At 47.1% G+C, this 26,042-nt stretch overlaps 1 protein-coding gene across 1 annotated transcript in view; it reads right to left on the reverse strand.

The window, feature by feature from the left end:
* The window catches only part of SLC17A7 (solute carrier family 17 member 7), a 386,211-nt gene that overhangs the window by 48,532 nt on the left and 311,637 nt on the right, over positions 1-26,042 (reverse strand). The window contains exons 5-6 of the mRNA XM_078650978.1: positions 6,892-6,979; positions 6,652-6,738 (exon numbers count right to left, since the gene is read on the reverse strand). Coding sequence (XP_078507104.1) covers positions 6,652-6,738; positions 6,892-6,979 — 175 coding nt within the window. The remainder of the gene's footprint in view (positions 1-6,651; positions 6,739-6,891; positions 6,980-26,042) is intronic.

The following is a 26,042-nucleotide window of genomic DNA, read 5'->3' on the forward strand; positions in this document are numbered from 1 at the left end:
ACCACGGCGGAAAAGCTCTAACATGGCTGGCGGTGTCTATCAGACACCGCCAGCCATATTAGGATGGTGTGAAAGACATGCTTTTCCACGGCGGCTTTTCCGCCGTGGAAAAGCATACGGACTTTCACTTTGGGGGCCCGTTGCGGGCCCCCTGGGTGAAGGGGGGCGCACATGGGGGGTACCTATGGCACCCCCCTGCATTTGCGTGCACAAATCAGCAGGCACTGCGCGGTGCCTGCCGCTTTGTGCATGCAAATACGATGCATGCATTTTTAACCTTGCGACGGGTGCAGCTTGAAGCTGCACCCGCCGCAATTTTAAAGATAGAGGATGTGACCGCCACCCTGGCGGTCACATCCTAATCTGCTCGGAGGGATCGCCGCAGCCCTTGTGGACGTTCCCTCCTCTTCAGAGGTCGCGGACTGACTCAAGTCCGTCCGCGATCATAATCGGCCCCTTTTTATTAATTCATCTATTAGAAATAATGTAATTTCCATCCTTCCCACCCTTTACATCTATTCAAACTAACACACACAAATATAATTAATTATACAATGACCAAAATGAATTACAAATTAATTAATTAAAACTAATTAACAACCAATTATTAATTCCTAAATTAAAAATACATTTCTACCCACCATTTACACCTATAATTACCGCAACACACCTAAAATTAATTACACAATTCCCATAATATTTACCAATTAATTCATTAAAATCAATTAACAACCACTTATTATTACATAATAATAAATTACTTTACAAATGTAACAATATAACATCTCAATTAAACAAATATTAATACATAAAAAATAATCAATTAATTAAATATAATTACATTTCTTCCCACCCTATTCCCCTATAAACCCACAACCCGCTACGGAAATAAAAATGCAAAAATGAAATTTAAAAAAAATTTAATATTAATATAATTTAGTTACTTCCCACCCAATTCCCCTATAAACCCACAACCTACTACAGAACAAAAAGTGCAAAATTCAAATAAAAGAAATGTATAACTATTAAAAATGTAGCACATATATTAAAAATACAAACAAATCTTATACAAAATAAATACATCACATACATATTAAATATATACTAAAATACTTAACAATAATAAAAAACGACCACAATATTCTTGCTGTCGATATTCCTGACCCACCATATTAATGACTCGATATTGGTGCAACTCGTTATTTTGTACTCAATGTTCTGTCTCTGCACCAGGAACAATGCAGCCGGCTACAACAGATTCTCAGTTAAAATCTTCGGGTCAAGATAAAATGTTTTTGGAAATTCGGGGCTGGGATTTTTTAAACATCCCTGGGATTCATTTTTCCTTTAGAAAAGGATCTGTGTTAGAGGAATCGGAGTTAGATGCGGCTAATGAGGGGATGGATGAAGTTGGACCACGCATTTCCTCGCATTCTGTAAGCAAATCATCATTGCTATCGATGGGACAATTATCGCCAACAATTTTATTAGCTTTTTTGATTTTAATTTTAGAAGGCCAGAGCCTCCCTCCTTGGCCTTTCTTTTGCCCAGTGAGAATACTTAGGAAAAAGCACTTGCAAAAATAATTCAAGAACCCTCCCGCCTAAGGCCACCACTGTGACATGACTTACAAAAGAACAAATATTGAGAAAAAGAACATGCAATGCAAAGGCAAGGAGACACAATTATACAGCGAGTCCACCTCAACAAAGACTTGACAGGCAAAGGAGTGCCAAAGTGCTCTATAACATATAGTAACTGGAAAGAGTCACAATGTGAAATGCTCAAAATACCAAGGGCCACATGTATCATTATTACAAGTAGCGATTACCTAATTGCGATTTTCTCCAAATCACAATTAGGTAACCGCTAATCCTAATGTATACAACTATTTTCAGTTTCATTAGCGATTGTTAATGGGTCGCAAATAGACCTACCTCATGCATATTAATGAGGTAGGTCGCAATTTGCGAGCCATTAGGAATCTACGCTATCACAGGGATGGTGGCCTTCTGAGGTCAGCAGACCACCATGTCTGTGATTGCTTTTAAATAAAGCAGTCTTTTTTGTTTTTAAATGCTTCCCGTTTTCCTTGAAGGAAAACAGGACGCATTTTTTTTAAAAAAAAAGCAATTTTGAAGTTTAATTTTTTTAAGAGTAGGCAGTGGTCTGGGTGCCACTGCCTGCTCTTACAAATGCTTTTACAATCAATTGCGAATCGGTTACCACCTACTTGCAGTAGGTGGTAATATGAGAATGTTTTGCAACCGCATTCACGGTCACAAAACATTCATGCATACCATTAGGATTCGGTATTGGAAGGAACGCCCAAAACATGACCCTTCAAAATACCGAATTGCAAACCTATTTTGCGATTCAGTAACAAGTTACTGAATTGCAAATTAGGGTTTGCTGCATCTAAAAAGCATTTTTGGGGAATCAACCTGTTTGCGAAGGCAATAATGCTTGATGCATGTGCCCCTATGTCCGTAAAGAAATCCAGCAAAATGTACACAAAGTTGACAATGCTTTGAAGAGAAGTGTTAGAGGGGTGGCCCAGCCCAGCCTCCTCCAGACACCAACGGGCGTGGAAAGGCCAGGGTTTGACCAGGTGTGGCCCATGTAGCGAGGCTTCTGAAGGCCTTTAGTAGCATTAATCCGGTGCAGGTGGGGGACCAGGAGGAATTCTGGGACAGGAAGGCCCCAGCAGTCACGGTCCTGCGGCGGCTCTCCCCTGTGCTTGGCAGCTGTACAGTAAGTACTTCCCCTCAGTGATCATGAGTCCTGGCGAAGTGATAGAAAACGCCCCAACAACGCCCCAGGAGCTAGGAGCCACAGTAATGCAGAGTAGGTCTCCCCTATCATTTTCTTGAATTTTGCTACTAAAAAACTATGGGGATCAAAATATAATAATTCATGTCATACTGCTAAGTGTACTCTTTCTGTGATCTACCTATTCAGTGTTCCTGTTTACAGTCAATCATTTCTATTTCTATTTAGGGAGTTTTGTAAAGCGCTTGGTGACGCCAAGAGGCGTGTCCCCGCGCTGAGGAGCAGATACTTACTGGAACTTACAAAAGTGGAATACCTTACTGTTCGAAAAGTGCAGTTTTAAGCTTAGCCCTAAATATTAGTTCTGATGGTTCTAGTCGCAGTGCTGTGGGAAGTTTGTTCCATCTGGAAGCAGCAAGGTATCTAAAGGATCTTCCTCCCATCCGTGCTCTAGACACCTTGGGAATAACCAGGAGTCCTGAGCTGGAAGATCTCAGAGAGCGGGACGGCTCGTAAGACGTCAACAGTTCTTTCAAAGGGAGAGGGGACCTCCCATTGATGATCCGATGGCACGTGCAGAGTGCTTTGAATTCTACCCTGCTTCTGATCGGAAGCCAATGCAAAGACCGGAGAGCCGCTGAAGATGCGGCTCTTCGGGGAAGTTTAAGCACTAGCCGGGCAGCGGCATTCTGCAGGACCTGCAAGCGGCTCAAATTCTTCTCCAGAGTCCCTAAATAGAGAAGATTGCCGTAGTCCATCTTTGATGTGACCAGTGCGTGCACCAGGGTTTGACGGGCTCTTATAGGTAAAAACTTCAGTGCCTTCCTGAGACTTTTGAGTGTCCCGAAGCATGATCCTACCACCTGATTGATCTGGGGGCCAAAGGTCAGATCAGAGTCGAACCAGATGCCCAAGTTCTTTGCTTTCTGGCACGGGATAGGAGTAGGACCTAGGCAAGGTGGCCACCATGCCGACGTCCACGCTGATTGGCCTCCCCCCACGACCAGCACCTCGGTCTTGCCTCCGTTAAGCTTGAGGCAATTGGCGGACATCCAGGCAGCTAGATCTTGCATGCAAGCTCTGAAGATGTCCGCCGAAAGACCGGGTGCGCGCGACAGGGAGATGACCAACTGCGTGTCGTCGGCGTAAGACACCATTCGGAGGCCGTGACTCTCTACTAAAGTGGCAATTGGGGCGACATAAAGATTAAAGAGTGTTGGACTCAGGGATGAGCCCTGCGGCACCCCCTGGTCCGAAACGATTCGCTCGGAGTAAAGGTCACCGTGCCTCACTTGGAACCCTCGGCCTACAAGAAATGAGTGAATCCATTTCAGCGCTGCCCCTTTCACCCCACCTTTGTTCAGACACTGTAGCAAGATGGAATGAGCTACAGTGTCGAACGCTGCGCTGAGGTCTAAGAGGATTAAAGCCATGGTTTGTCCCTCATCAGCACCTTGCCTCAGGGTTTCGGTAGCCCTGAGAAGGGCGGACTCCGTGGAATGACGAGGCCGAAACCCAAATTGGGTAGGGTGAAGAAGGTTGCTTTCCTCCACATGTTTCATTAGCTGTTTATTTACCACCTTCTCCGCTACCTTAGAGAAATAAGGCAGCAGAGAAATGGGGCGTAAATTGTCCAGCTTCTCAAAGCTAATGTTGGGCTTCTTGCGGAGGGGAAGCACCACGGCCTGTTTCCAATCCTCAGGTATAGAACTAGATCGGAAGGAGACATCTAGCAAATGTCTGATGTAGGGTTCAAGTGTCTCCAGACTGTCACTCAGCCTTTTTGGAGATGCAGGATCTCGAGGAGAGCCGGATTTAACAGATCTACAAATTTTAACTAGATCCTCCGGTAAGGGGATAGTAAACTGGAATAGCGAGTTTTGATCGGCTTCCTCTCCTGCTGAGTCAGCCGGCTCTTCCGCTGCAGGAGGTATATCGGGAAAAGCAGAATAAATCTTAGACACTTTGTCTCCAAAGTAATTAGCAATGCGGTTGCATGCCATTACTGAGTGGCCTTCGTCTTGAGTAAAGGTTTTTGGGGTGGATAGGGACTTATATATGCTGAACAGTTCCCTGGCGGAATTTTCCGCCCCATGGATTCTGTCTGCATAGTATATGGCTTTCTCTATCCGGATTTTGTTATGATAGGTACGCCTCTTGATAAGATAGGCCTCTTTCAACCGGTCATCATATGCCACTCTCCATTGTCTTTCTGCTCGTTTACAATCCCTCTTGGCGTGGCGTAGCACCTCGCTGAACCAGGGGGCAGTTCTTTGTCTGCGAACACCTTTGGTTGGCTGACCCAGTGGGGCAGTGCAGTCCAGAGCAGCCGTAATGCGGTCATTGAGCAATTTATTTGCCGTTGCCACGTCATTGCCTCCTGGGGGCCCTTCCGCGGTAAGAGCCTTATTAAACTCTGTCAGGGAGAATCTTGCCCACCTGCGACGAGGATAGTTAAGAGGGGTGGGAGCGCTAGCTTTGTACTTGGGCAAGTGAATAATAAATGGTACAAAAAAGTGATCTGTCCAAGGCAGGGGCACCGGGGGAGCGGCTAAAACATCCTCCCAGTTGGCAAATATAGGGTCTAGCAGATGCCCACGATTATGCGTTGGAAGCTGCCCTTTAAGCTCTAGCTGTAGGGTGTGAAGTTCTTCCCGGAACTCCACCGCTCCTCTGTCTAATAAGTCTTGCAGGTGTATATTTAAGTCTCCCAACAACAAAAACTTGTCCCTCCTTATCGCTGTTTCTGTGACCCACTCTAAGAGATTGCCTTTAAATCTGGACATAGGTCCCGGTGAGCGATAAACTAGCAGGCCCTTTATAGTCATGCTTCCGTCGATTGTTATGGTGAAAACACCCGCCTCACATCCTGCCAGATTGACTAGTTCTAGTTTGCAGGCCCATTGCTGTTTGAAAGCGATCGCAATTCCGCCTCCTCTGCCTGCTGGCCTGTCCAGGCGCACCATCTGATAGTCATCTGGTAAGGCCTGAATTATATCAGGATCAGAGTTGGCATCAAGCCACGTTTCAGTGATAAACAACAGATCAGGGTGTCTATCACTGAGAAGGTCATATGTAAACAAACATGGTCACTCAAATCCTACATCAGTTAGGCTAGTCTAACAATAACATTAATATTGGTACTGCGTTGGGGGTTGGTGTCAGTGCTATGCTTCCATTCATGGATAGAATCTCAATGGATGCACCTATGAGCTACGTGCCATTTCTAATTATGTCAAGATTATTGCATGAAGCGGGCAAAGAAAGTGATCTGGTGCGTGATGTTCCATTGACATGCCTCATCTGGAGACAGGCCAAAGGACCAATGCAGAAGTGCATTTGTTTCAAATTTTTCAAAATATAAGATAAACAACTTTTTGTAAATGGGCATATGGGCAGAGGTTTGTCATTTCAGGCTTAGAGTGCTGCATAAATAATGCAAAAATGAAGCAGAGAACTCTGGGTAGTCCCCAAGTTTAGGTGGCGAGCACCCCTATATAGAGTCATCCACACCAAGCTTTGGAATCCTAAGTTGTAATACCGTGCCTGGAGTGGTAAAAGGCTTTTTGTCATTTTACAGCTTGGCGTGGATGGCACTAGCAAATCCTATGCTTCAAGACTGTGTCCTATGAATGCAAAAATAATTTTTCCCTTTCTAGCTCAGCATGGATGGCACTGTGCTAATCCTATGCTTAAAAACTTTGCTAGAAAAACAGATTTTTGAAGTGAACAGGTTTTAGACTGTTGCTGGTGTTGTAAGATGCTCCATATAGGAGCAGCTCTCCAATCACAAATGCCAACTGTGTTCATCTATCCCTCTCCCTCTACAGGCAGAGAGTGGTATTACTCAGAAAAAATCTGAGAGGTCCAGCTACTTACCATAGACATAAAAGACAGAACTCCACCCGGAATACTGGACCAGCACCCCAGCCAAAGGCATGGCGACTACTGCGCCAGCGTAGGAGCCTGCAGAGAAACAGCGGGCCAAGTTACAAAATACCAAAAACAAACAACCAGGAAGGGAAGGTGAGACAACGGCCAAAGGGGAGGAATGCTTTCTGTTTTAGGTGAACACTGCATTGAGTTGTAAAGCTTACGGTGAAAAGAGAATGTTTTTACCGCAGAAAGCTGTGGTGGCGAGTCTGCTGCGCTCCAGCGGCGGGGCCCACTTACTCCAGATACCATGGCACGCGGGGTATGTTACCCCCTGGCCGAAAGCATGAGAGAAGGGAGAGAAAGTACAATACAAAGAAAAAGTGGATGGAGCGGGTGGACATAAGGAGTAAAGGTGGAACAGAAGAAAAGGAACCAAGAGGTGGGGATACAGGGTGGCAAAAAGATTGTTAAAAAGGAGGTAGAAACAGGAAAAGTGAAATGACGGGAAGGCAGAGAGAAAAAGGAGAGGAGAAAGGAAACGTGGTAGAGGGGGAAACGAGAAAGAAAATAATAATTGGGCAGAGAGATAGTAAAAAGCAGAAGTAGCATGAGGGTCAATGAGAGATCAAATCGTAATGAGAAGACAGACGGAAAGAAAGATAGATAGATGGATAGATAGATAGATAGATAGATAGATAGATAGATAGATAGATAGATAGATAGATAGATAGATAGATAGATAGATAGATAGATAGATTGCAAGGGAGCATGGGAAAAACAATGACAGATATGTGAGGCCGAAAGATGGAACCAGGTAGATAGAGAAAGAGAGGGAGAAATAAAGGAAGGTAATAAACAGAAAAGAGCGGAGAGAGAAACAAGAAAAGAAAAGCGAGTGAATAATTTTCAGAGACACTTCACATTCTGAAATCATGAAAACACGCCCATCCCAGGGCTGGAAAATTCCCCAAAACATATTTTAATGATTGTGTTCCTTTTCTGATTACACAAATCCCATTCTGCTTACACAAATGAAGCAATTGTATTTTGCACCGCAACCGTTGCTTTTCAGAGATGCCAACCCCATAGCTCAGTGTGCATTTGTGTAAAACGCTTCTTTCTTTCATGGGACACACCACTGAAATGATGAAGAAAGCCGCCTCCTACGTTTCTGCTGTTGAAATGTCTAAGACGAATGACTTGGCCTTTGGTGATAGTGTTAGCTCGAGGCCGGCCATCTTGGCTAGTTTTCCTTTCATGCATCATTTACTAATGTAGATACATTTTTTGTTGACCAGCCTACCGAGACTACTGGAAGGCTTTAAAAAGCCGTCACATAGGAGCCAGTAAGTATAGGCGCAAAGCAAATGAATAAGGCCCTACCTACCTCTATTCTACATACCACCTGTGTTAGTCTTTCTTTCACTTCCCCTTCTTCACTCATGCAGTCCTCTGGTGCACTGTCAACATGAACAACTCTCTAAATGTTGCAGTCATAGCTGCTCCTTATAGGAAGTATTTCATAAACTGTCCGACCTCCTCCAAACAATAGGCAAGAAAATACTTATTTTGGGTGGCCTAATGTAGTGGATTGGCAGACCTTAATCAAAACAAGTCTTTGACTAGATTGGAAATATGCAGGCCTCGGTTTTCCCTCACTCAGTGCTTGCACCAACCCATGAAGCTGTCCACACTTGGTTTCATCCCTCTGTAGATACCAATGACAGACCACTTCTCGTTCCTCCTCAACCTGAGAAAACTGCTTACTGACCGCCCCCGACAATATTTGTGCCTTCACCAGACCATCCAACCAATAACAACACTTTAAAAACACCAATGCACTTCAAAACTAAAGCATTGGTGAATTTGAAGCAACCTACATCCTAGCCAAGCAAACCAGCAAACTGAGTGATTCTACCAGGAAGCTTTGATGGAAAACATCCATGTCACCATTCACCTGAGCCTGCTGCCTCCTCTGCGGACTAGAAAACCAAACAATGGCTTTAAATCAACAAACATATGGCCCGTGGTGAGCCAGTGAGCTCAAACACACTGGCCATAACCTGAAGGGTCAATGGCAGAAACAAATTCAAGTAAAAAAGATAGGCTCTGCTGCAAAAGGGGCAGAAGGGGCTGCCACAAAGTCATTAAGAATGCCAAAAAGGCATTAAGAATACCAAAAAGGCCTGCCTTGGTGAACGCACCAGTGAGGCCTCAAATCCAACGAGGGGGCTCCATAGTATCTTTCTTGAGATGCCAAAACTGGAAGCTTTAAAAAAAAAATGTGACTTGCCATCAGTGTGAAGTTCATCTATTTCCTTCCTTCCACTGATTGACCAAAGAAAAGTGTTAAGGGTGGCACAAAGGAGGAAAGCCTTCAACATCCTGTGGAGCTGGGCATTGTGGCGTGCATGAACCAGCTCTGCCTATCACTCAAGGCAGAGCTTGCGTATGTGATCAGTGCATTCTGCCTGAAAGAAGTCAAGATGGATATCCATTCGCTAATATTTAAGAGGCTTGAAAACATAGAAGCAACCTCCTTGCACCCTGAAAGTTAGGAATCTGGTTTTTAGAGCTGAACCTGATCTCTCATTCATTCCCTCGGTCAACATAGTGGTAAATGCACGACATGCTGTTTTAGCATTGCGGCGGGTGCTGCAGCCAGCAGCACCCACCGCAATGTTAATATAGCAGGATGCGACTGCCATGGTGGCAGTCGCATCATAATCCGGGGTGCGGGACCGCTGCATTACAGGTGGGCGGTCCCAATCCCTGCTACCATGGCAGGCGGACTCAAGTCCGCCCGCCATTATTATCGGCCCCTAGATTTGGTCCATCCTATATCTTTTTTCTGTTTTATTCTATCTGCAGTGGTTTAAAAGAACCCTTTCCCTCCCTACTTGTCTGCCCTGTTGTATGTAGCAACGCTTTTGCTTTTTATCCCTCTGACTTTAACCTCCTGTTCTTGTAACTTTCATTCACATTGAATCTTTAAACTCTGATGTGTCACATGGTACATGCATTAACTGACCTATCTTGATAGTTTTGCTTAATGCTAACATGTTGACAATTGTCCCATTTTATCGCTACCTCTAAATCGATTAGTTCCTGAAGACTTTGTACAGTTTGTTACAACTATGGGGTTGATTTCGATCTCGCTTGGAAGGCCTAAAAATTGGATTTGGCTTTAACGGATCCGATTCGTAGCCCTTTTTCCCGATCAATTCGTACACTGGTCCGAATGACCAAGTATGATGCGAAGTTCGCTTACGCGTCGAGAGAATAGTTTCCCAACCCTATCCAGTCCTTATGCATCATATGTAGACGCTTCAAACAGCTCTATGGACTCTGTTTCCGAACGAGCAAGTACGGTGCACGATTCAGACAGTCTTCACGATGCGGTATGTCCGGATTGAAAAAGCTGCTAGAATCGTTCTTTTGGGGCCTGTAGCAGGCCCACCATCACCTGGAGCCCTTTGATTCAGACCCGTGGGGTTACCCATGGGTCGCCCCTTTCCATGCCTGCACAGTGTGGTGGGCACCATGGGGTGCCCGCCACAGGGTTCACGCTTTCCCCCCACGCACCCCTTTTTGCTATGGGAGCCTGTTCACGCATCCAGTATACATTCCCGTAGAGTTCAATGGGAGTCCGAGCGAACCGAATCCGTAAGCATAAGAATGCATCGTACTCGCTTGTTCAGACTTCAGTTGCACGAATCGCTCCTTAAGCCCTACGGATCCGAGTTGTACGGAGGGCTTTACAAGCGAGATCGGAATCGGGCCCTTAATGTGCCCGTACAGCACTTGAAAACCTTTCGCAGGCTTGGTGAGAGCTGTAAATAAATAAATGCATCTGTGAAAATCATTCCCATTGCTTCCATATATGGGGAAAGAAGTGAAAATGAAAACCCTCTGAGTGCGGATGATAAACCTCTAAATAGCCTTCCACAGTGTTTAATACAAGTCTGGTGTGTTAGGTGTGCATGGAGAGGTGCTACAAATAGCACGCACCATGTCTTAGTAGTGTAAATAATCCCCTATCTAAGAAATCACTATGGATTTTGTAAATTGGATTAATCCCAAGGTCAGTGAGGCCTGAAATGAATGTCATTGAAATGAGCAGCAGACTATTGAAATTGTTATTACGAGCAGAACCCTGAATCCATAAATCGCATGGGATAACATGACGTGCATTTGTACATCGCAGGTTGAACCCAAGATGCATCTGTGTGCAGAATAAACAATGTTTTTTGCGAGATGTTTAGACCTGGCTTGACGGCTTTAACTGGCTGCTAGACACTGTGTATACAATATACAGAGAGTCGCTTTTGACCAAGCACCTTCAGTTCCTGGCCTGTTTGGGTCAGCCCACGTCAGGCAATGGTAGAGATACTGTCAATCACATCTTGGATCAGCCCAAAGAAGCCTTTCTAAATAACCATGCTGCTGCGTATCATTCTTCCTCTTAGACAGTGCCTTTGTTTCCAAATGTGAGTTACATTGATTTCAGAATGTTGGGGGCTATTTGGTGAACACAGAAGCCGAATTGAAAAGAAGTTTTCCGCCTCTGAAAGCAATATATTCTCACTCAAAGTATAATCTGTGTCACTTGTTACTTTGAATGAAAATCAATGTTGATTTGAAAAAAAGCTATATAAAATGATTTTCTTTAAAGATTACACGTGCATGTCAAACACTCTTTTTACATTCTTTTCAGGTGATTGGTGGCATTGCTTTAGTCTAGCTTCAGATCCCTTCCAGAGGCCTGGTCAGGTAGTGTTTCTGAAAGAGGCGGCTGCTGCATGGGTTTGTTTCTTGGGCAGCGCCCTGCAGCAGCGTTTCCAGTCGGAGGAATACTGCGGGTGGTGTTGTGTAGCCGTGAGGCATGAAGATGTGCAGCAGACATTATGAATTGTGATCACGGTGGGTCTGACTCTGCACTATGGATTCGTGCCAAAGCTCTCTGTCACCATTTCCTGCTCTCACGTTGAAAAAAGTAAAGCCAATAGTGGGGCCATATTGCAATCGTGTGGATTACTTTAAAGAGGAGCAAGATTTTTTTAAACCAAACGACTGTAAAAAACCACTTAGCTTTGTACTACGAAAGACTGTTTATTGAAATATATCATTAATTCTGAACTTGTACTTTTTATTTTTATATATGACAGTATGCTGGATGAAATAGCACTGTTTTTGATAGCATGCTCAGCAGTTCATAAAAAGGAACTCTGCAGAATCTAATTCAGCTCTCCTTGTCATGACAGTGGCTCCAGATCTGTGCCTTTTGATCTGTTCAGTTTACATGTTTCAGAAATGTTTGAAATTTCCAGTCTCTTTATGTTTATCTGACTGGCACTCCACTCTCCAGGTCTCAACGAATCAGAAGCAAAGTCGGAGAAACTACACTAGAAGGGTCGGACTGGACCGTGGGGCAGTGAGCTGGCTGATAGGTCTTTGAGTGGGCCATTTTCAGCTGTTTGTGGGCCTGTTTTATGGTCTCTTGAGCCGGATTTTACTTTTAATGTCCTTGAAATGTAAACAAACATTGCCTACAGCAAGCTCCAATCCATGCCCATGTAGCATGTCTTTAGAAGTTCGAAACTGTCACAATTTGCAAATGTAAGTCACTTTTTAGCTACCCAATTCACTATTGGCTGCCCGAGCCAATTTGCTGTCCCAGTGTGATCCTGTTTATAGATTTATGAAACATTTAATAATAATGGTGATGCCGTGCAGCTGTTCCTTTGGGGCGTGCATCAGGTCTTCACTGGCAGTGGTCGTCAAAGGTAGTTGGGCCGAAGGCCTCTGGCAAAGGCAGGTTGGCTAAATGTACGTTTTCTGGCACCAGCAGGCGTAGTCGTCCATGGGAGTCTGAGAGAGCTGGACTGGAATCCTGATATGTATTTGAGCACAAAACCAGACATGAAAACAACAACTCCATATTTGTAGCTTTGTGTCACTGGGAGCATGCGCCTCTTGAGAACAATCTGTCAGCCTAAAGAAGTGCTGGCCAACAAAGGGTCTGTGTCCGTGTGACCTCATTTCTGTATATGATCCTTCTGATGCAACAATAAAAAGTTTTAAAAAAAAAAAACAAAAAAAAAAAAAAAAGGGTCTGTGTCTGAGTGGTTCCTGAGGTTAGGTCCACCTGGACATGCCAAAAAGAAATATGTTGAAAAATCAGAAAACAGTGAGAATGGCATGACAGAAGAGCTAAGATAAGCGCTTTGGAAATTGGATCCCACAGCTACCAAGGACTGGATAAAAATGTGTAATATTGCACATTGAACGTTCACTAATAATTCGATGTGCTATAAATGCGAGCCATCCCCATGCTATGCCTGGCAGAACTGGGTGCCTCCCTTTTTAAAATATCCCAGGTATCCCAGAATAGAGACCGAAGAGTGTGAAAGGGTGACATAGGCCAATGATATAGTTTACCGAGCACTAACGTTTTCTTCTAATGGCTAACCACATTTGGATTGTTTTGACCACTGCAACCTGAGAATTTGAAGAAAAGGTCAATAGTATTTTTACGTAAAAATGTATAGTTTACTTTGTCATTCATTGAACTATTCCAGAGATGCAGGCTCCTTTATGTATAAAATCAATGCTTCTTTTAGGTATTCTAATGGGGGATTCTAGAAGTATATGTTGGCATCTGTTCACTGATCCCCCTACCACCACAGGGGTCAGTATTTTCTGCTTATTTAGACATTTGTATTTGGTTACTTAGCGCTGATGTTCAGACTAGGCAATTTAAAACGAACTCTAGTCATGTTTGCTAGCACATTGTGTAATGTAGGACCACTAGTGGTAATATATGTTGGCCAATGTGCTCCCAACCCCGCTTCAATGAACCACCACTGCATACACTTCAACGTCAACAATACTACAGCCCCCAAACCTACACCTCGCCCTCCAAGAAGGAATTGGAGGAAAATCATGAAGGAGCAACTAAACTCCGCCCTCAGCCACCACACCCCCACCACCTCGACCGACGCCAACCTCGCAGCCAAAGAACTCCACAGATGGATCTCCATCGAGATCGCAACCCTACACAACCCCGACAGACAGCGCCCCAGGAAGGCCATCTGGTTCACAGCTGAACTCCAAGAATCCAGATACACCTGCAGATGTCGCGAGAAGAACTGGAGAAGCAACAAAACGCCTGAAGATCGCACCACCTACAAGAACACCATGATGGAATACCACCAATGCGTCAGATCCACCAAAAGGACCTTCATCCAAAAAAATCCTCTCCAGCAACTCCAAGGCACTTTGCAGCGTCATCCAGGAATTTGCGAAACACGGACATCACCCCCTCCCAGAACCTCTGCGACAAGCTTGGATCCTACTTCCACATAAAAGTCAAGGGCCTCTACAACCACTTCAACAACCAGACACCTGACTCCGAAACCACCTCCCTGTACAGCAACGCCAACCAGCCTACTGTCTCCTCCTGGACCCAGGTCACCACCGAAGACACCATCTCGACCATGAAAGGCACCCACTCAGGGGCCCCCACAGACCCCTGCCCGCCACAAATCTACCACAGAGCCCCCTGCGCCATCGCTCCAGAACTATGACACACTATCAACAGCACCTTCAAGACCGGCACCTTCCCCAACGACTGGAAAAGCGCAGAAGTCAGACCCCTGCTTAAAAAGCCCTCAGAAGACCCAATGGACCTCAAGAACTTACGAACCATCTCCCTCCTCCCCTCCGCGGCCCAAGTCACTGAGAAGATCGTCAAAGCCCAGGTAACAAAATTCATCGAAGAAAATTCCATCCTCGACCCTCTCCCAATCCGGATTCCGCAGCAGCCACAGCCCAGAGACCGCTCTACTCGCCGCAACAGACAACATCTGCACCCTCCTCGACCAAGGACAGACAGCGGCGTGATCATTCTTGACCTCTCTGCAGCGTTCAACACCGTATCCCACTGCACACTCACCGCCAGACTCCAGGACGCTGACATACAGGGAACCGCCCTCGACTGGATCCGCTACTTCCTCACCGGCAGAACCCAAAGAATCAGACTGCCACCTTTCCTCCCCGAACCAATGGAAATGAACTGCAGAGTACCCCAGGGATCGTCACTCAGCCTCACGCTCTTCAACATCTACATGGGCCTCCTCGCTGACATAGTCAGACAGTACAGACTCAGCATAGTATATTAGGCTGACGACACTCAGCTCATCCTGTCCATCACCAAGGACCCCGTCACAATCAGACTCAACTTCCAGGATGGAACGAAGGACAACGCATCCTGGATGAGCAGCAGCTGCCTGAAGCTCAAATCGGAGAAGACAGAGGTCCTAATCCTCGGTCCCACCCTGGCTGCATGGGAAAACACCTGGTGGACAACACGTGGTGGCCCACTGCCCTTGGCAGCCCTCCCACCCCCACGGGCCATGCCCAAAACCTCAGCATCATACTTGACTCCTCCCTCCATGACCCGACAGGTCCACACCGTTGCCTCTAGCTGCTTAAACACCCTCCGCATCCTCCGCAAGACCTTCAAATGGATCCCCCCCAAATCAAGGAAGACTGTCACCCACGCACTCATGACCAGCAGACTGGACTACGGAAATGCCCTCTACGCAGGAATAAACAAACCCCTGCCCTGCAAACTCCAGACCATACAAACCACCGCAGCCAGACTTGTCCTCGGCATCCCTCGACAAAAAAACACATCACCCAACACCAGCGTAACCTCCACTGGCTCTCCGTCGAGAAGAGAGTCACTTTCAGGATACTCACCCATGCCTACAAATGCCTCCACAACACCAGACCCCAACACCTCAACAAGAGAATCTCCTTCCACGCACCCAAGAGAAACCTCCGATCCGCCGACCTCGCCCTCGCCGAAACCCCATGCATCCGAAGAGCCAGAACAGGTGGAAGAGCCTTCTCCTACATCGCAGCCAAAACCTGGAACGAACTCCCGATCACCAACAGACGCGCCCCCCTCCCTGATTTTCTGAGGTTTCTTGCAATATTGTTTTAAGGTACGGTAAGATGTATTTTATTCCTTCTAATACGGTGTTACACCTTCACATTAACCCCCATTTAATTCCTAGGCCTTTAGCTCTTTATGATGAAAGACTTCTGTCACCAGTATCTAGAAAACGGCACAATAAGGATAATCACACCAATTTGCAGCTTTAAATTTGTCTCAAACATGTTTAAGCATTTTGCTAATAAAACATACTGTGAAGTTTGGAATGCGTGGTAAGCATTCACATTTATTTCTACTCTATATAAAGTGCCATATTTGCCTGATCAGTCACGTCTCTTCTGTTTTTTGGAATAGAAAAGTTGATGAAAGGGCTACCCTTTCTTTGAGCTGTTTATATGTCAACAGTGTTTACTGTTCGGGAAGCTGCACCTCCCTGCCTCTGCTGCACTTGGTAGAGACATGGTGCAGTCAGTTAACATCACCATTCAACGAAAATAAATAACAGGAATCGTGGTGTCACTTTCTTATTACATGCCAGTTGTGAGAACACGAGTCAACTGTATTAAGACAATGTGCAGGCTTTCATCCCTGGTTTCGTGTTTGGGGTGATTTATTCAACCTGCTGGGTCTGGCCATCTGAAAGCTGCCTCCTATTTGCTGTTATAAAAAATGGGACAGGTCAGTTAAAGTGACTTTTCCATGCTTACAAAGATGTGGCTTTTGGATGTGTAGCATTGCTTGTCACATTGTGTGCAGTATTAATTTTGGCCTCATGTGGGATGACAAGCGCGGCATGAAGATCTTCTGGCATGACTGATTTTATGGGTGTAAGAAAAGGAGTTATCCCCAACTAGAGTTCCTAAATTGGGATCACTAAATGTTTGGAAGGACGATTATTTAGGAACTGACTTAAGCCTTATTTTAACCGCTGACGGGGGCCCAGTTATTAAAATTTTATTTACCCTCGGGTACTGGGACCCTCGCCAAGCCGTTTTAACTCACACTTCACTTTACACCTCACACTGCACTCTCAGTAAAATACCAGCTCCGCTGTAATCAGGCGTCGCAGCACACCCGGGACACATTAGGTGTCACTGGGTGGGCCCGATGATGAAGCATGCCACCAACCAGGTTGGTGGGTGAGGGCTTCATGAACTCACCAACGAGGTGCCCATGACAAATCTAATCAGAGTCCTAACAATATTGGTCATATTTAAGCTAGTCTCTTTTGATAACACACATGACTGATTTTATCCCACTTACATCTACTGGACTTTCAGAGGCACCAGCCTGTCTTACCTGAGTCTCTGTGGCTCTGAACCCTCATGACTGGGCTGGCAATAGCAGTCTCTGTATCCTTGTGCGAGTTCACCTAGTCGTTGTCAGGTGGCAGACAGTATCTATAGGTCATAGACAATATCTATATCTCAATTATGTAAACCTTTAGTTTTTGATTAATGATATGGGGGCATATTAGCAAGGGCCATATCGCTGCTTTAGCTGCACTTTTTGCTGCTAAAGTTTATTTATTTTATTTTAAGTTTTATAGAGCGCGTAGTCACCCAGTGGGTATCCCAGCGCTAAATAAAGCGGCAATATTTTTATCGCCCTATTAGCAAGCTGTCACTAACAGCAGTTAGCGACAGCTTTTAGGGGCTAGTGACTGGTTTGGGGCCCGCTTTGCATGTCAGCGAAATGTATCGCTAATGACATGCAAAGTGGGCGTACCCACACTGTTAGCGAATGAAAGCAGTTGCTAACACAGCTATTGCCTATTAGAAAGGCAGGCATAGCGATAAAAAAAATTGTGCTAAGCGCGATTATCGCTATATTCTAACGCCTGCTAAAAACATGACTTACCTGTTTATCCAATGGGAGGTGGATTTTCAAGTTAAGTCCCCATTGGCGTTAATGCGTGAATATCGCTGGATTTCCAGCGATATTCACACATTTCGCCACTATCGCTTGATATTTTAGCACAATGGGGAAAAACGTTGCTAATAGCATGTTTTCTCCGCTAACATATCCAGCGATAGGCAGCGATAATAAAAATGCGCTACGCGCATTTAGTGATAAATATCGCTATTTCTTACTAATATGCCACCATGGTTTTTATCGCGCTCGCGAATGCCAAAAGGCGTCTTGGTGGGAGCGTCTTTTACTGAGTAAAAAGGGAGGTCTATTAGGGCAGAGGACTACAAAACAAACATGTTTTGGAGCAGTTTTTCCAAACTATTAGATTGGGATGAGCTTTAGGGTACCAAAGCAGCGAGTTTCACATTTTGCGGGTGGAAGAGATGAAACTGCTGCCACCCTAGGATGATAAGTTGATTTTAGGCATCACAACCGTTTTAGCGGAGGAAGAGCGAAGCATTCTCTGGGGTTGTACCATTGGAATTCCCTTCTAAGATATTCCGGGTCGGTGTCTTGGAGGGCTTTGTGAGCTCGACAGAGCGCCTTGAAGGTGACTCGTTTTTTAACAGGTAGCCAGTGTAACTCTACAATGACTTGAGAAACTGAATTAAATGTAGGTATCCTCATCAGAGGGTGTGCCGCTGCGTTCTGTAGCACCTGCAACTCATTAAACAACCACTGTTGGATCCTCACACAAAGGGCATTACTGTAATCTATCCTTGATAGTACCAAAGCATTGATTACGGTCTTTTGGAGCTCAAAGGGAAATAACTTTCTCAATGTTCTTAAGAGGAAAGAACAGAAAGATGAAACTTGATTGATCTGATCAGCAAAAGTAAGTTTTCCGTCAAAGAATACTTCCAAATTCTTAATCTCTCTGCCCGGGGATGGAGCTCGTCTATGGAGGCCTGCAGCTTTGAGCCATTATGCCCTTGAGTTCACAGATTCTGTATCTCTTAGTGGTATCATGTCCTTAAGATGATACAGATGTGCAATCATGTGTCAGAGGTGACAGACTTATTCTGTCTGTTTCTGCAGCTCTGTGACCGCTGCTGCTTGAGGTTACAGACTCTCTATCCCTGTACCTCTCTAAGCCTGTTGTATCAGGACTTGAGAAGTGACAGAACCTCTATTCATGTACCTCCCTTTCTCTGTGCCATCATGTCTTTGAAGTGACATACTGTGTTTTTGAATCAGTCTCTGTATGTCTGTCATGTTCTTGGGTTGACAGACTCTGTATCCCTGTGACTCCGTGCACCTGTCCTATCAGGTCTTGGAGGTGAAAGCCTCTGTATCGCTGTGCCTCTGTAGCCATGTGCCATCATGTCCTGGAGGGGACAGACTATACACCCCTCTGTATCCCTGTATCTCTGTTTCTGTGTGCCATCATGTTCTTGAGTTGACAGACTCTGTATCCCTGTGACTCCGTGCACCTGTCCTATCAGGTCTTGGAGGTGATATACTTTGTATCCCTGTGCCTCTGGAGCCATGTGACATCATATCCTGGAGGGGACAGACTATACACCCCTCTGTATCCCTGTATCTCTGTGTGCCATCATGGTCTTGGGTTGACAGACTCTGTATCCCCGTGACTCCGTGCACCTGTCCTATCAGGTCTTGGAGGTGACAGACTCTGTACCCCTGTGTCTACGTACAACTATCCTATCAGGTCTTGGAGGTGACAGAATTAGTCTCCCAGGGTCTCTGTAATTCTGTTCTATCATGTTCTTGAGCCGACGGACTCTGTACCCCTGTGTCTCCGTACAGTTGTCCTATTAGGTCTTGGAGGTGACAGACTCTGTATCCCTAATCCTGTCCTGGTCTTGGCGGGGACAGACTCTGTATCCCAGTATCTCTTTAACCCTGTTCTATCATGTTCTTGAGGCGACAGACTCTATACTTGTGTCTCCATATGCCTGTCCTATCAGATCTTCGAGGTGACAGACTCTGTCTCCCAGGGTCTCTGTAACCCTGTTCCATCATGTTCTTGAGTTGACAGACTCTGTATCCATGTGACTGCGTGCACCTGTCCTATCTCTTGAAAGTGAGAGACTCTGTATCCCAGTGTCTCTGTAGCCATGTGCTGTGTTGTGGAGGGGACAGACTCTGCACCCCTCTTTATCCCTGCATCTCTGTGTCTGTGTGCCATCATGTCTTTGAAGGGACAGTCTCTGCACCCTTTTGTATCCCTGTATCTCTGTGTCTGTGTGCCATCATGTCTTTGAAGTGACAGACTGTGTTTTTGAATCAGTCTCTGTATCTCTGTCATGTTCTTGAGGTGACAGACTCTGTCTCCCTGTGTTCCCGTGCACCTGTCCTATCAAGTCTTGAAGGTGATAGACTCTGTATCCCAGTGTCTCTGTAACCATGTACCATCATGTCCTGGAGGGTACAGACTATACACCCCTCTGTATCTCTGTCTCTGTTTGCCATAACGTCTCTGAAGTGACAGTGTTTTTTAATCAGTCTTTGTATCTCTGTCATGTTTTTGAGGTGACAGATTCTGTATCCCTGTGACTTCATGCACCTGTCCTATGAGGTCTTTGAGGTGATAGACTCTGTATCTGAGTGTCTCCGTATCCATGTGCCACCATGTTGTGGAGGGGACAGACTCTGCACCCCTCTGTATCCCTGTATCTCTGTGTCTGTGTGCCATCATGTCTTTGAAGTGACAGACTCTGTTTTTTAATCAGTCTCTGTATCTCTGTCATGTTCTTGAGGTGACAGACTCTGTATCCTTGTGACCCTTGCACCTGTCCTATCAGGTCTTGGAGGTGATAGGCTCTGTATCCCAATGTCTCTGTAGCCATGTGCCATCATGTCCTGGAAGGGACAGTCTCTGCACCCCTCTGTATCCCTGTATCTCTGTGTCTGTGTGCCATCATGTCTTTGAAGTGACAGACTGTGTTTTTGAATCAGTCTTTGTATCTCTGTCATGTTCTTGAGGTGACAGACTCTGTATCCCTGTGACCCTTGCACCTGTCCTATCAGGTCTTGGAGGTGATAGGCTCTGTATCCCAATGTCTCTGTAGCTATGTGCCATCATATCCTGGAAGGGACAGTCTCTGCACCCCTCTGTATCTCTGTATCTCTGTCTCTGTTTGCTATAACGTCTCTGAAGTGACAGACTCTGTTTTTTAATCAGTCTTTGTATCTCTGTCATGTTTTTGAGGTGACAGATTCTGTATCCCTGTGACTCCATGCACCTGTCCTATCAGGTCTTTGAGGTGATAGACTCTGTATCTGAGTGTCTCCGTATCCATGTGCCACCATGTTGTGGAGGGGACAGACTCTGCAGCCCTCTGTATCCCTGTATCTCTGTGTCTGTGTGCCATCATGTCTTTGAAGTGACAGACTCTGTTTTTGAATCAGTCTCTGTATCTCTGTCATGTTCTTGAGGTGACAGACTCTGTATCCTTGTGACCCTTGCACCTGTCCTATCAGGTCTTGGAGGTGATAGGCTCTGTATCCCAATGTCTCTGTAGCCATGTGCCATCATGTCCTGGAAGGGACAGTCTCTGCACCCCTCTGTATCCCTGTATCTCTGTCTCTGTGTGCCATCATGTTTTTGAAATGACAGACTGTGTGTTTCTGAATCAGTCTCTATCTCTGTCATGTTCTTGAGGTGACAGACTCTGTATCCCTGTGCCTCTTTAGCCATGTGCCATCATGTCCTGGAGGGGACAGACTCTGTGCCCCTCTGTATCCCTGTAACTTTGTGTCTGTGTGCCATCATGTCTTTGAAGTGACAACTCTGTGTTTTTGAGCCAATCTCGGTATCTCTGTGCCTTAATGTTCTTGAGGTTACAGACTCTGTATCCCTGTGACTCTGTGCGCCTGTCCTATCAGGTCTTGGAGTAAGCCTGGGCAGAGGTCGCGGAACTCCACGAAGTGCAAAACAAAATTCAGCCGTTTTATGCGGAGCTCCGCGAGCGGCGGAGTGCGTTAGATAAAATGCCATTGGCAGTGATTTTCAGTGCCTGTTGTTTGTCCTTACTGTGCAATCATCGTGAACAGCACCATGCACAGCGCAAGCGGACACAAGCAGGCGCTGTTTCCTTTCTGCTGTTCTAGTCGATTTCTTACTCGAGCAGCTTCTTGCTCAACGCGAGCAGACGGTTTCTCAACGCAAGTGGTTGCGAGCATATGCGACCACTCGCCATGAGAAATCTGATGGCCCGCGTTGAGAAATCTTGCCGGGAGGTCGATTTTCCAAACTCACGCTTGCCAACTTGATGTTGAGGAGCGCGAGCGAGGAAAAAAACTCTGCTCCGCTATGCTATGCAGAGTTTTTTGTAACTCCACGAGCACCACGTAACACTGAATGCGAAAAACTCTGCAAACTCTGCAAGCGGAGAAGAATTCACACCCCAGGGTTAGCTTGGAGGCGGCAGACTCTGAATCCCTGTGTCTTGGTACGCCTCCTATCCAGTCTAGGAGATGACAGACTCTGTACCCCTGTGTCTCTGTACGCCTGTCCTATCAGGTCTTGGAGGTGACAAACTCTGTCTCCCAGGGTCTATATAACCCTGTTGTATCATGTTCTTGAGGCAACAGACTCTCTATACTTGTGTCTCCTTATGGTTGTCCTATTGAGTCTTGGAGGCGACAGACTCTGCATCCCTGTGTCTCCGTAACCCTGTCCTATCAAGTCTTGGAGGTGACAGACTCTGTATCCCAGTGTCTCTGTAACCCTGTTCTATCATGTTCTTGAGGCGACAGACTCTATACTTGTGTCTCCGTACCCCTGTCCTATCAGATCTTCGAGGTGACAGACTCTGTCTCTCAGGGTTTCTGTAACCCTGTTCTATCACGTTCTTGAGTCGACAAAATCTGTATCCCTGTGTCGCTGTAATCCTTGTCTATCAGGTCTTGGAGGTGGCAGACACTGTATCCCAGTGTTTCTGTACCCCTGTGTGATCAAGTCCTGGAGGGGACAGACTCTGCAGAACTGTCCCTGTGTCTCTGAGTGGTCAGTCCTTGATGTGGCAGGAGCTGTACCCCAGGGACAGTTCAATCAACAGTTCCTTTCTCCAGTTTATTTCAAACAGCATCCTGCCCACTTCTAGGGTAAAAAGTCAGTATAGATGTGGTAGTCCCATAGGGACCACCACATGCCATTCCATCTTTGATGTGAAAACGCCTGTGCATGTCCCAGAGTCCTCCAGTCCTAGAGATGATCAGAGAAAGACCTTGGGCCAAGTGCAAGCAGCACAGTCAGTGCCGGGAGGCCAGAAGTACCAAGGCTAGAATCACTGACATCAGTTCAGTCCATTATTGTCCCCCCTCCCACACCTCGTGCTATTCCGAGTTCCTGGGTCCACAATTGGTATTAACATGCACGAACCAGAAGTAACAGCTTATTTTTCGCACGCGGAGACCTATTTCTACGTGGAGACAGAGGGGAGCAGACAATGTGTGTGGGGACCCCACACCCCGCGCAGTAGGAATAGGGTGTGGCTCGGGAGATACCGCTCCACCTAACTCAAAATGAACCACAGTGAAGTATAGAGCATTAAGTCCATCCAGACTGGGGCCTTTGCATCCTGCAACCAGACACCGATCTGCTCATTCCCTGAGACAGAGAGGGGGCAGGTCTAAATCACCCCTCTGTACCATGGTGACCCGCAGGTGACAGGCCTTGCACCCCTGCCTGGGAGCTGACAGAGAGTGGCTTCTTGTTTTCACAGCCTGACCTTAACATCTCGTCCTCGCTTGTCTCGTGCGTCTGTACAGAAGGTGTAACTCATGAGTGAATGGGCATTCTAAAGGGGAAACAGCGTTTACAACGCTGTCATACATCACGCTACTATTACAACGCGGTCATTACAATGACCCCATTGGTAGCACGTGATGCATTTACATCGCAAGTCATTACAATGCCTTGCACTAGGGGGCGCTGAGGTATTGGAAATGAATTCCAACACTTTCCCTACTGTTGCGCAACCTGGAGTAGGAATAGTAATTAATACTATTCCTAAATCCAGCACGCCCCCCTAGTGCAAGTTGTTGTAATGGCTTGCGATATAAATGCATCACATACTAACAAGGCAGTCGTTGTAACGACTGCGTTGTAAAAGCACGCGATGTGATGCATCGCGATGTAATGTTAATGTTAATATTACCACAACTTGTATAGCGCAAACAGCTGCCCCAGCAAAGGTGCGTCCCAGCACTGACAGCAGAGCAACTGACACATGTGGGTGGAATTGATAGTAGGACTATGGTGCAGGGAAAAGGTGAGTTTTAAAGGCCTTCCTAAATTCTATGTAGTTGTTAAGGCCCCGCATGTGAGCTGGAAGTGCATTCCAGGGGCGGACCCCTCTACTACGAAAGGAGAGCCAATGAGACATATTCTTTGCAATGGTCTCTCGTGGCCAAAGCACTGAACTGCAAAGAGAAGGAGGGCCTGGGAAAGGAGTTTTAAACCAATTATATATTCCACTGAGTGAGCTGACAGTGAAGGAGCCCCTTCCTCTCCAACGGTGCTCCGGGTAGGAAAAAGGACAAAACAGTACAATTCAGCACTACTTTCAACACACCTTGGCTAAAAGGTCATAGGCTGCACATCCATTTCTGAAGAAGATCTTATGAAATGTCCAGGACTCCACCCTCCACAGCAGCAACACACTGTCTGCGACTTTAGGGACACGGTGTGTCCCGCAGAGTACCCTGGGTAGAGCAGACCAGTGTCTGTGCCCAAGGAGAAGCAGTGCCTAATGTAGCCAACTAAAGCATGGCCATCAAAAATCCTGTCAGGAGAAACCTCTTTTTAAATACCTTGCCAGATGCAACGCCCGCCGATGTGTCATTTAATTGCCTGAAACGTCCGTGCCAGAAAAAAAACACCCTCAGAATTAATGTTGTCTTGTGCTCGGCCAGGATGCGGCCGTCACTGGAATTAATGCTGCCTTATGCTCGCCTAGGATGCTGCTATCACGTGCCAAGGTACTTCCGGTAGTTATCTGGTGGTGAAATAATTATTGCAGGGTACTGCAAATTCAACTATAAATAGATTAAAAAAAGATGTGCACCTGTGTAATCCAATACACCAGAGAGAAGAAAGGGTTTCTATGCACATACTGACCACTGAGGCACGACGCACAGGGATACAGGGCTTGTCTCCGTCCTGTACCCTGCCCCTGTGCCAGTCCTGAGAGACATCGGCCCTCATCAGGAGCTCCAGGGATTCAGTTTGGGGACCGAGGGCTGGAATCTCGGATTCCCCTGCAGACCTGCATTTAAATCCGGGGATCACAAGCCATATTTCCTAGAATGGGGAATATCTCGTAGAGCGGGTGGTACGTGTGGCATGGGTGGAATGGGGACCAAGCGGAGGGCAGAGCCGGTGAGGGGGCTGCAGGGAGTGTTTGCTGCACCTGCTGCTGTGCAGGAGAGGGGCGGCGGGAGCTGCACGGTGAGGGGGCTGCAGGGAGTGTTTGCTGCTCCTGCTGCCGTGCAGGAGAGGGGCGGCGGGAGCTGCACGGTGAGGGGGCTGCAGGAAGTGTTTGCTGCTCCTGCTGCTGTGCAGGAGAGGCGTGGCGGGAGCTGCACGGTGAAGAGGCTGCAGGGAGTGTTTGCTGCTCCCGTTGCTGTGCAGGAGAGGGGCGGCGGGAGCTGCACGGTGAGGGGGCTGCAGGGAGTGTTTGCTGCTCCTGCTGCCGTGCAGGAGAGGGGCGGCGGGAGCTGCAGGGTGAGGGGGGCTGCAGGGAGTGTTTGCGGCTCCTGCTGCTGTGCAGGAGAGCGGCGGCGGGAGCTGCACGGTGAGGGGGGTTGCAGGGAGTGGTTGCTGCTCCTGCTGCTGTGCAGGAGAGCGGCGGCGGGAGCTGCACGGTGAGGGGGGTTGCAGGGAGTGTTTGTTGCTCCCGCTGCTGTGCAGGAGAGGGGCGGCGAGAGCTGCACGGTGAGGGGGGTTGCAGGGAGTGTTTGCTGCTCCTGCTGCTGTACAGGAGAGGGGCGGCGGGAGCTGCACAGTGAGGGGGCTGCAGGGAGTGTTTGCTGCTCCCGCTGCTGTGCAGGAGAAGGGTGGCGGGAGCTGCACGGTGAGGGGCCTGCAGGAAGTGTTTGCTGCTCCTGCTGCTGTGCAGGAGAGGGGCGGCAGGAGCTGCACGGTGAGGGGGGCTGCAGGGAGTGTTTGCTGCTCCCGCTGTTGTGCAGTAGAGGGGCGGCAGGAGCTGCACGGTGAGGGGGGCTGCAGGGAGTGTTTGCTGATCCCGCTGCTGTGCAGGAGAGGGGCGGCGGGAGCTGCACGGTGAGGGGGCTGCAGGGAGTGTTTGCTGCTCCCGTTGCTGTGCAGGAGAGGGGCGGCGGGAGCTTCACGGTGAGGGGGCTGCAGGGAGTGTTTGCTGCTCCTGCTGCTGAGCAGGAGAGGGGCGGTGGGAGCTGCACGGTGGGGGGGGGGCTGCAGGGAGTGTTTGCTGCTCCTGCTGTTGTGCAGAAGAGGGGCGGCAGGAGCTGCACGGTGAGGGGGGCTGCAGGGAGTGTTTGCTGCTCCCGTTGCTGTGCAGGAGAGGGG

Source organism: Lissotriton helveticus, chromosome 7 (genome assembly GCF_964261635.1).
Source record: "Lissotriton helveticus chromosome 7, aLisHel1.1, whole genome shotgun sequence".
Lineage (NCBI taxonomy): Eukaryota > Metazoa > Chordata > Amphibia > Caudata > Salamandridae > Lissotriton > Lissotriton helveticus.